The sequence below is a fragment of the Limulus polyphemus genome, unplaced genomic scaffold (genome assembly GCF_000517525.1).
Source record: "Limulus polyphemus unplaced genomic scaffold, Limulus_polyphemus-2.1.2 Scaffold5207, whole genome shotgun sequence".
Classification (NCBI taxonomy): Eukaryota; Metazoa; Arthropoda; class Merostomata; order Xiphosura; family Limulidae; genus Limulus; species Limulus polyphemus.
In genome coordinates this window covers 18,404-29,980 of record NW_013670817.1, presented here as the reverse complement: position 1 = coordinate 29,980, position 11,577 = coordinate 18,404, and the positions used below count along the sequence as shown (strand labels likewise).

At 33.0% G+C, this 11,577-nt stretch overlaps 1 protein-coding gene across 1 annotated transcript in view; it reads right to left on the bottom strand.

Moving 5' to 3' along the window:
• Nucleotides 1-11,577, bottom strand: part of LOC106472272 (exosome complex component RRP40-like) — a 46,383-nt gene that overhangs the window by 17,554 nt on the left and 17,252 nt on the right. Inside the window, exon 2 of the mRNA XM_013932899.2 lies at nt 6,088-6,237. Within this exon, the coding sequence (XP_013788353.1) occupies nt 6,088-6,237 (150 nt within the window). The remainder of the gene's footprint in view (nt 1-6,087; nt 6,238-11,577) is intronic.

Sequence of the window (11,577 nt, the reverse complement as noted above, 5' to 3'; positions counted from 1 at the left end):
CTACTTAACCATATATATATATATATATATATATATATCTTATTCTATTATTATGTGATAGTCCAATATTTGTTCTATCTAATTATATTTAATCTTTCTTTAGAGCTCTTTTTAAAGCTATGTTTCATAAGTAAATAATCAAACCACTTGACATGGCACCGTAACAAGGTTTCAACCAAAGCCTCTACAAAAACTAAGAGAAACATGAGAATCATGAAATGGATAACATATTCTCATGGGTTGGTATGTTCTTAGAAATAATGAAATTATTTTTTGGATGGAACAGAAAAATTCTAAAAAAATTTACAAGTTAGCTATTTTGTTCACAGGCCTCTTTGCAGGTATGCAGTAATGAAAATATGAACTTTTTTTCTTCATGAATTCAATTAAGTAAATAACAGAAAATTACAAAATACTGATTCTATCATATTCCTGTTAAAATTGCTGAAAATTTGAATTAGCATATAAAACTGACTTTGACCCTTTGACTGTGGCTGCTTGACATGCGTATAAAATTTTTTGTAACCTGTACTCCTTATACACCACACTCAAGTTCAATTGCTGGAGGCAGACCATATCCTATGTGGTGAATCAGCAGACAATGGGTTAAGACTTAGGTCTGAAAAAATTATATTAAGTGGTGAAAAAATACAAAAAGTTGAATTAAGTTACTTTTTCAAATCTAAACTTTGTACATCAATGTTTAATGTTTAGAAGCAATAAAATATTTATTAACTTTTCATTCACCTGTTACAATAATACTGTGTACAGTTTTCCATACTTGTTATTCCAGACAAATTATTATCATTTTATGTTTTTGTTAATGTGTTTACAACAATGTTGGGGTCTTAAGTGTTGTATCTAAAATATGTGGTTGCTCAAATGCTTTGTAGCCAACCAAGGGTAATTAATAATAATAAGTGACTTTATTTATTAGGCAAGTGAGTACTTAGCCAAAGTACAAACCTAGTATTTTTTATATTCTTCAAGTAGCCTAAATGTAAAGTCACACAACAAAAATGTATTTTTGACTTGTGTGATTTATTTGGACAATCATCACATGGTTTTAGTATTTTTAATGCACAAGCATTCAGCTCAATTACCTAAGCCTTCTACAGCTGAAAGCTTGTACATTAAAAAAACTAAATTAACTTGGTGATAGTCCAAATAAATTATTGAATACAAATATGAGTACTTACTTTAAAAGTCGAGATAAACCTATTTTGTAAAATTAAACTTTTGATAGTTATAGCTCTACCTTACAATGTTTGAAAATAATAACGAATGAATAAAAATTAAACTAGAGGTTAGTCAGACAATACAGTATTATTGTGTAAACAAGTAATAACATTTAACTTCAGACTAGTTGCAGTAATGTTGCATTTTTACAATGATGATACCAGTTAACATTCTAAAACTTAGCCATGTAAACAGTGTAACAAACGTTTTAGTATTTTATAAAGGGAAGAAGAGAATGCCACAATAATAATATAATATTTTGGATTAATCAATGTTGACCATATGGTCTTAAAGTAACCCATGGAAGTTAAGAGGTTAAAATAACATCAATATATTCTGTAAATGATCAACTCAGTCAGTTTGTAATCTATTGATTTTGAAGCTTATATCAGTCCTTATCTCTAATAATGTGTTGATATAAAAATAAAAACAGCTAGACACAAACATTTCAAACTTTGCAATTAAAATTAAGTATACATATTGTTTAGAAAAAATTAAAGCATTGATAAACAGGATACCTGTTTTAAAAAAAGTTATTAATTGTGCAGTCATACCAGTCATTTTCACTTATTGTAGACATCAATGATATGAAGAACATCTTTCTCATAAGAATTCTACTTTCTAAACAACGGAAAATTGATTATATAACAAGTCTGTTATCAAAGCTGTCCCAAACATTACCAACTTTAATGGAAACAATTCTCTTAAGTCTGGGCACCCAAGGCAAGAGAATATACCAGGTAATGTTGAATAGATGTTCATATTGTTGTGTTAGCTTAGAAACAATGAGTGACAGGCTGAAGCCTGGACTGGATTTCTGTAGGTTACAGCTGGTTGATTTCAGAAAACTTGAAAAAGAGCTTTAATGATTATTAATAGCCCAATCAAATAAAAACACTGACATCTTGTGTTTCTTTTTGATGCTATATGGCAGTGTAAGTATGTATAGTTGTTTTTGATAGCTTTCAAACAAAAAATAGAGGGAAGTTAGATATCATCCTAGAACATTGCCTACTTTTACAACATAATAATTAATACATAATAGTTATTAACTTTTGGGAATAATTGGTGGAGGGGATAGACCCCCTGGACCCATACCTGCTTATATATATCATTAAAGAAGGAAGTCATTAATTTCTGAAAAAAATGGGGGTTTGAATCCCTAGACCCTTCTCCCCAAGATCCACACCTGCTTATATGGCATTAAATAATACTAATTTCTGAAACAAGAGGGAATCTTCAATGGCTGTGCCACTTGAAATTCTTTTAGAAATGATTACATTGAATTAGTCAATGAGACCTTTTATTTCTTTTTATTAGCTATATTTTTGTGTGCTAGCAATACCAAGCATGGTGGACGTGTATACCTGATTCAGTTTTATTACTCATCAGGATCTCTATCAGTCTACCCATAAATTGAAATTCTTTTAGGCAGGATTAGTGTAATTTAATCTATGAGACCTTGGGCATGGTCAAATACATTAATCAAAAGGACTTGACCTCCTGAGTCCAAAACTGTAATTAGATCTGAAATCGGTTAAGAAATGATGGAGCTATGAGCTAAAAGTTTGTACTTGAAAAAAAAAACCTTTGACCCCCTAGATTAGTGTCTGCTTATATACAATATGAAAGAATACAATTATCCAATTATATACTGGGACTTACCATAAAGAAAAAATAAATTTACACCTTTTTTAACACTTAAGTAGCCAGTGTTGGTGACAGATGATGCCAGCTATTTGCCTTCCCTTTAGTCAGCAGTTCAAAATTAGTTACAGTAGCAAAGAGCTTTAGTAAATTTTCAATAACAAATACAGGGGACAATGGGAACTGAACCGAAGATCCTCAAATTATGAAGCAACCCCATCCCCAATTACACAGATTTGCACTTAGTAACAAGCAAACATAATAGCAATATTTTAATTACTTTGATAGTTGGAATAATTGTAAACAGTAAATAATTGGAAACCCTAATTTCAATAAGTTGATTACTTTCATGACATTGACCAATTAGTTCACTAGACATTCACTGATGTAACTGCTGCTCATAGGTAATTGATTATATTGATAACTTGTCCAGCTCTAGTTTACAGTATGGAATAATATTATAAAAATATACTCCAAGATCGATTATGCATAAATAGGCTATGACTGCTATATACCCTTCATCAGGCCTATGGAAAATATATGTTTTTGCAGTAACTGCACAGACCTTTAAAAAAAATCCTACAGATCATAACCTGATGTTTTACATGTTTATCAATTGGCATAATTTTAACCCATTATTCAAGTGAGAAAGTTTCATAATGAAGATGTCCACCAAATATAACTTTAATAGGTATTACCTTCAAATTATATCAGGCAAAAAGTCCTTTTTTGCTTTCCCAACATGCAGAATTTGAAACTTTCATTTTTTACGGCATGCTTTTTTTTTAAGTTTATTGATGTGAACTATAGTAGTACCCTTTATGGAGTGACAGTTTCTCAAAGTATCTATCTCTAACAATGCCATTCAATTGTTTAACATAATTGAAAACATGCACTATCTACATGGTGTAATAGCACTTAGCTTATTACGTTTGGCAAGATGTCTTTCACTTAATGCCATTGCTAAGTAACAAGTTTCCTTGCTAAGAGAAATAAGTTAATAAGCAGGTGTCAATAAACCTCATGTACTTATGCTTTTGCGTGTTATTAACAACTAACATGGTAATATTTTTCCCAATTCTTGCAAATAGCCAAATACTTTTTTTTGCAAGTGCACATAATTATTGATCTAATCTGTAGAAGAGTTCAACTATAATGTTTCAAAATAAAACTTTTAAAATGCACAAGCATGTTGGGAAAATTGGGGGTTATTTTGTCTTGTGAATAAAGAAGAATAAACTGTATATACAATTCAAAAAAGTAGTTTCTTTCACTACAACTTAGAATTTAGAAGTTTCACAATTCCTACATTTTACTGTGAAACCAAAAAATTAACAATCTACAATCTGTATATTATTACAAGGTTCCAATTAGAGAAAGCTATATACTTGGATCAAAACCCTTATCAACTTGGCAATCAATATAGCTAATTAAATATACTTTTCTTACATTTGTAGTTATAATGCACTGTTTCGTAAGTTGGGTAACCTTATTTAAAATTATTAATTCAAATTTTGGTAGTTTGTATTAAAAATATATAAGTGATATACATGATGTATAACGAATGTTAATGAATGATAATTCTACAAAGAAAGAATAAACATCGTTAAAAAAAGATTCAGCATAACGTATATAAATTTCAACTACAATTAGGGCAACTGTGTGTTAAAAACAAAGACTTTGGTTTATAAACTATAAGCCTTATGGGTAGGAAATATGCTATAATGAGGAAAACAAATGTAAATTTGATAACAGATATTGAAGTAAAGAAAGTAATTTAATTTCATGAAAAACATTCTCTATTTTGATAATGGTATACAGTGCGGTTTAATAATAAAAACAAAATATACTACTTACACTAATTTTTCATGAAAATGTTACTTCAAACATAGAATTTTTTCTTTTGGAGCTTACATGCACTGACAAATAAATATATAACACAGAACTGTGGACACAGAATTGGAATTTTGCAGATTTAAAATATTGTTGGTTCACTTCACACCAAAATATTGTTCTGTACCAAATAATGACTAATTTTATACCCATGATAATATTATTCTCCTCTACCTTTATAATAAGTAAAAGCGAAATATAGAAAGTATCCATGTGTTACTTATATACATTCTGTTCAGCACCACATCATTAATCAGTTTCATACCTTTGTGTTCAAATACAATCTTCAACTTGATCCTAAGAATTCAATGTAATTACTTTTATTAACCTGTACCCACTATTAAATGAGTACCGTATTTTTCCGTGTATAAGACGCATATTTTCAACCCAAAATTTGATGTCAAAATCTGCTTGCGTCCTAAACACCGAAAGTATGAATAATATATATGTATATATACAATATACACAAGCCATATGTAAATATATTTAAATAGGCATGCTTGGTTTAGTTCAACTGAATGTGTTATTTTTTTCTTTTAAAAACATAACTATTTATAATACTCCCTAAATAATAAAAAAATAAATAATAGTAATGGAGTTAGTAAAGTTAGTATAGTAAAGTTTTCCCCAAAACGTTGTCTTCAAAATAAGGGTGCGTCTTATACACCGGTGCATCTTATATTCTGAAAAATACGGTAAATCAGAAATGTAATGCCTTCAAAAAATGTGCAAATGGCATCCTCAAGAATATTTCTACTATATTAAGTGAAGGGTAAAGTTGAAAATTACTTACAAAAATAAAATTAATGATCTCATCAATAGAACAATTAGCAAATACCACAAATTCCCTAGCTCTACCTGATATAAAACACATTCTCAGAGAATTAAGAGTTGTACCTCAAAGTCCTTTTCCTCATCCACATAAATAAGAGGATTCCTACCAAAACTGAGTTTGTAACTTTATGATAACAAACATTTTTATAATGTTAAATCCAAAATCCAAATGCTATATGCTACGTATTTGTCCAATTAATCAACAGATATAAAGCTATGTATAATAATAACAATGAATTTTTTTTTCACACAACTGTTAAATGTTCCCGGCATTTACAACTCTTTTTCCTTCCTATTTACCTGCAGCTATTAACACATATTAACACTTCATATTACATTCTCCTGAATATAAGGTATATAAGTTACAAACTACCAAAAAATATTTTCTAATGCAAAAATTACACTACAAAATGTATAAATACTTTTAGGTAAAAGATCATTACACTTAACAAAAATACAAATGTGGAAGTATACCTGTAAATTTGGCTTATTCCTTTTGGTTGCTCCTTCAAAACTCAACAAGGACAACACAGCAGAATCACCAGCACCAATATCAGCTCTTACTACCTCACTTCCTTTAGTTGTAATGATCCCAATCACATATTCACCTCTTACAGGTACATACTAAAATAAATAAATATTATAAATACAAAAGGATCAAAATGCCCATCTCCAGACCTCTTTACACTTACATTCAAAACTTAGTGCAAAGTTACACAAGACTAGAACTGTCATGGTTGCACTCATACCTAGAACCACTACACAGTCATTTTGACTGCTACATTTGAAATTTCAGTATTAAAATGGGTGACAAATTATTGGATACAACTCAAAAGTAGTATTCAAATGCATCAAATCATGGTAAAGCAAAACAAACATATCAAAAAGAACAATTAGGTATTAAACACTTCTTTAATAAAGTGAGTACTATAATAAGATAAAACTTTAACGACTAGTAGGTATTTTGTTTTATATAAACGGTATATGTTTGTAAAAAAAAAAATACAAACAAAATTATGTAATTGCCATTAATTAATGTGAATGCACTTTCATGTAACCAAACTTTAAAGTAACCGAAGTAGCACAATCCATTGAGGTGAAATGCTTTTGAACATTTGTTGTGCATTTATCACACAAGACTTTCACATAGGGCACACTTATCAGAAGTTTTATAGTTATTGCATTTTGGTATCTGGCCTTGTTTTCTTTTACATCTGTCACTAGATGCATCACTGGGTCCAGGATGAACTGCCTGCCACGGTGCAGTTTTCCCATTCCTGTGTTTTTGTCAGAGCTCTGTGGCTAGTTTCCACATAAAATCTTTCTTACTGATATTTTCTCCAGTACTTTTCTTGTACAAAACAAAGGAGCTGATGGCTGCTAGGTCCAGGATATTTTAAAATATGGAAACTGGCTACTGGTAAGTACCAGCTTTCACTGAATACTGATCCACTCTGTACATTGTCTCATTATAGAAAAGCATAGTCTGTTTCTTTTCTACTCACCAGTCCCAATGTCAGCTGACATGTGAAAAGAGCTATGAGCACAAACATTCTTCCTTGGTTTGCACTTGTAAACAGTCAGTGCAGGACAGTCATTGTGCTACAAAATTGTATTGAAGTAGAGGTGTGGTTGCAAGCTTAGTGGTGGAAGCTCTCTCTCTCTCTTTTTTTTTTGTTCACTATTCCAACAAATCTGGTCTATTTTTCTGCAACTATTTTGCCAATGAAGTAAAGATATTGTTTTTAGTTGCATTCTTCCCTTTTTCCAAGCATGGTGCCACCAGCCTGAGTACCACACTGTCAGCCACTCTCTGACCAACTGAGCAAGTTCCACCTTTGCCAAGGTAAGGGAAACCATTCACAAATGTATTTTATGGCAACATCCACTGCCAGCCAAAATTTGATTTCAAATTTGCCCAGTATGTTTGCCATTCAAAGTGTCCAGCAACACTGTACTTTTGTGGGAAACACCTACATATCTACTGTAATGTTCTCACCCAGCTTGTAGCAGGTAGTGCTGTTTTCAGTGAAGCCATTCCAAATTTCTGATGCCAAGACAAATTTATATGTCTTAAGTTGAGCACTTCTTGTTACTCTCAAATGGAAATGCAAAAATCTCAGGACTTCTCAAAAACAATATTCTGTGACCTGTCTCTGTAAAAAAAAAAAAGAATTCCCCATTAAACAGACCAAAAGCTCTCCAAACCTTTGTCCCCATAGGCTCTGTGAACACAGAGTAGTGCAACAAATGTTTGTAATTCCTCTACAGATATTTCCCAGGAATCATCATTCCATACCCTGTGCACCTCTGTTTCAGTATGTTGTTGAATATGGTGCAATATTTGCATACCAATCAATAAATGAAAATCACTGAGAGGACTATCAATGTTGCATTTTGTTTACTGCAGGGGACCTGGAGTTTTTGTCAAAACATTTTTTGTATCCTGTCTTCCCACAGATTCAATATCTGGATTTATAATTTCCCAACAAGTTCCATCCTTCCAATTCTTCTGAATGTCTGTTCTTGCTAATGATGCAGCTGGAGTCACTGTTGTCCCTGGAGAAGTGGTTGGCTACTGCAGGAAATGACACAGGCAAAGTGGCTGCTACTGTAAAGGATTCCCCAATCTGTCTGCTTCTGCCACAACCTCATCTGCATCTAGAGTTATTGTTGTAGTGGTAATGGTATTTCAGTGGCACTTTCTTCACTTTCACTTACAATGCTTCCTTGTTTCACAAATCAAGGACTCATCACTTATGTGCTTGCTCACATTTCCTGCATTAGAATAATTTTCTCACAAAACTGTAAACATCTCAATCATTTGTTGAGCAGATATGCATCTATTTTGAGCCACCTTTGAGTTTCAAGTAAGTGATTGTTTGTGTCTCTGTTACTACATAAGGTAACATTTTCTAACACTGAAAATGTATTTCCCATTGATACTTACCTCTTCTCACATAATAGCTTTTCTCAACATTAGGATGGGGGAAAGCATACATGGTGGGTCAACTCCAGTCCAAAATCAGGCAGTATCGAGTATTTTTCATCTGGTCCACAGTATGAGGAGGGCTCCTGTAAACCACATGAATGAGGGCTTATGGTGGCTGGTCTGCACCTATCTAACACCAAACTGCCCAGGAACTGACATCCATACAGCAGTAGATCAGGGAATGCCAGTTGGATGGGTGAACATGGTGGATCATCTCCAGTCCAAAATCAGGCAGCATCTGGAATTATTTGGCCATAATGTGGTAGGAGGATGGTCCACACCATCTACACCAACATAAAACCACTGCCCTACTCTCTACTGAGTGGAATGTGTCACATTCAGGAGGAATCCTTCATGGCTCACCACCCCATCAGCTAGGAACCTCCACTAGAAGAAAAGGGAGGGATGAAACATTGGGGATCCCAGAAGAGGACAACACCTTCAGAAAGTGTAAATGGGTGACCACAAAAACTCTATATTTAAAAGCAGACCAACCCCAGTTTATTCAACTAGGACTGGACAAATAGGCTGTGCTCCAGACACTGGATTGGGATTTGTTTAGTAAAATATATACTGCAAGGATACCTCTAGCAGCCTAGTGGAGCATCCCATCTCATCATTGAGTACCATATCAGGCCTGAGAGGCACTACACAGTGTAGATTTAGTTAAGTATACACTGATAAGCATCACTTGTCATGTAATGGAATCCTGTGAAGTATACAAAAGACCCTGTAAAGGTAAGAGAAAATGACAAAGACTTACCCTGTCAGAGCCAGTAAGGTGTATCACAAAGAAATGGCCAGAGTATGTGGGGTTGTCCACATGCCAGCCTGCATCATCTCCTCTAATGGATGACAGAAGTGAGCAGCCAGGGATAGAATAAGGTGTCAGATATAACGAGAGGCTATGAGGAAGAATCGACATGAATCTTCATCCAATGAACCATAGGCAAGGCAGATGAGTTGACAAACCCATCCCACAGGGGTAATGGGAGAAAATTTTTTGGTTGAGAAGGGTTTTTAAGGAATAAATAGAAAGGAGTATGAACCTTGAAAGTAGCATTAAGAGCTAATAATGTCGAACTGCACAGATAGGACAAAGAAGGCAATCAGGATCAAAGTGAGAATAAAGGTAAGAAATGGAAATAGGACTGAATAAACTGTCCCTTTGATGAGCTGCAGATGTATTGGGTAGAAAAGCATGATCAGGTTAAAGAAAAAGATATGAATGATGGAAACGAATATGGGAAGAATCAATGGCATATACATCAGTTCATTGATGTCCAAAGGCAAAAAAGAGTAAGAAATAGGTTTTAAGTGAAAGCTAGTACAAGGAACAAGAGACTAAAGGTTCAAAAGGTGGAAGGGTAAGGATGTGGAGAACATCATTCAGGTCTCAATTAGGAAGGACAGCAAAACATGGAGGATGAAGGTGCCAATAAGAATTGATGAGTATAATTAGTACTGGAGAGAAGAAAACTTGAAATTATGAGATAGTGCTGCCCTGTAGCCAGTGATGGTTGATAGTGAAAAACCTTTGTTGAAGAGCTATGTAAAAAATTCAGAAAGATGGAGACAGAAGGAAAGGAAGGGGAAAAAGAATGGCACAATGACCAACTGTGGAAAATGCACCAACATGTTTGAGAGATAAGGAGGGAAGAATGACAAATGGAATGAGAAAGAAGGAAGGCTACATGTGAAGAGAACTTTGAACGTCTAGCAAGGGACCAGACAAAAGCCACACATGAAGTCAGAGTGACAGCATTGCTGGATGGGAGAGGGAGGAATGAGATTGAAGGAGGAGGGATCATGATAGAGGTGAAGCAGAAGATCAGAGAAGGTTCAATAAAAGAAATCATGGTTGCATCAATTAACCCTGTCACCCTGGGTACCCTTTACTGTACATGACACAAGATTTTAGTGTCTTACATTCAAAATTTTATTAAACTACTTTTTGTCTATGTTATTTCAATTAGAATAGCATAGAATCTTAGGTAATAATCCACATTTTAATAGTATCCAAGTTTTAAGTTCTTAATTCTACAAGGAAATATATAAACAAATTCTGAATTTCCACTAATGTGACCCAATTGACACATTTTCTCTTAGCATGTCATCATCCCTATTTTATCCATCACCCCTTGAAAATGTATGAAATTAAACATAAAATACTCTCTATAAAATTGTTATTGCTCAAACAAACCATAATTTTTACAGAGCTATCAAATAGAAAACCAGACCCCTTCTGCCACATCCACCCATCACATCCTCTCTTTCACAACTCATTGATAGTTCTCTGTTACATTTCATTATATATTACCTATAACCAATAGAAAGTCAAGGTATTCATCTATCAAATGACGTGTTGTATAATGTTGTGTTCTGAACAGATAATCACCAGTTTCACTCAGAGTAGCAACATCATTCCAGTGGAAAAGTTAATGACTAGCTTGGATGAATTTGTTACAGCTCTTGTTGCATAGTTAGAAAGCCAGGAAAATTTCGAGAGATAAGTGAATTTGTCTACTTTTTGCATTTTATTAGTCTATATTCTTTGGTGCATTATTTAATTAAATAAAAATTGTTAAGAGCTTTACTATAATTACTATAAAAAAAACAGGCTTAACTCTCCTCTACAATCGAGGGCAAGAAAAAAGAAGATTTGGTAAGTACTTTATTTCTTGTTTTTTGTATTTATTCTTTACTTATTATTATAAAAGGAACTAAAATTAAAAATCAGGATCTTTTTAAGTTATTTAAGACTAGATTAGGTAAAATAAGTAATAATAATAGTAATATAATTAAAATGGTTCAAAAGGCACGCACATGAGTAGCTCGTGGGTAATGTAATTTGATAGCATAACGTGAGCTACACGTTCCCAGAGAGATTTACAACATATAATGGAGCATATAGTAGTTAGACATGGTTCAAAGGGCAATAAAACAATAAAATTTAATTATAAATAGATGTA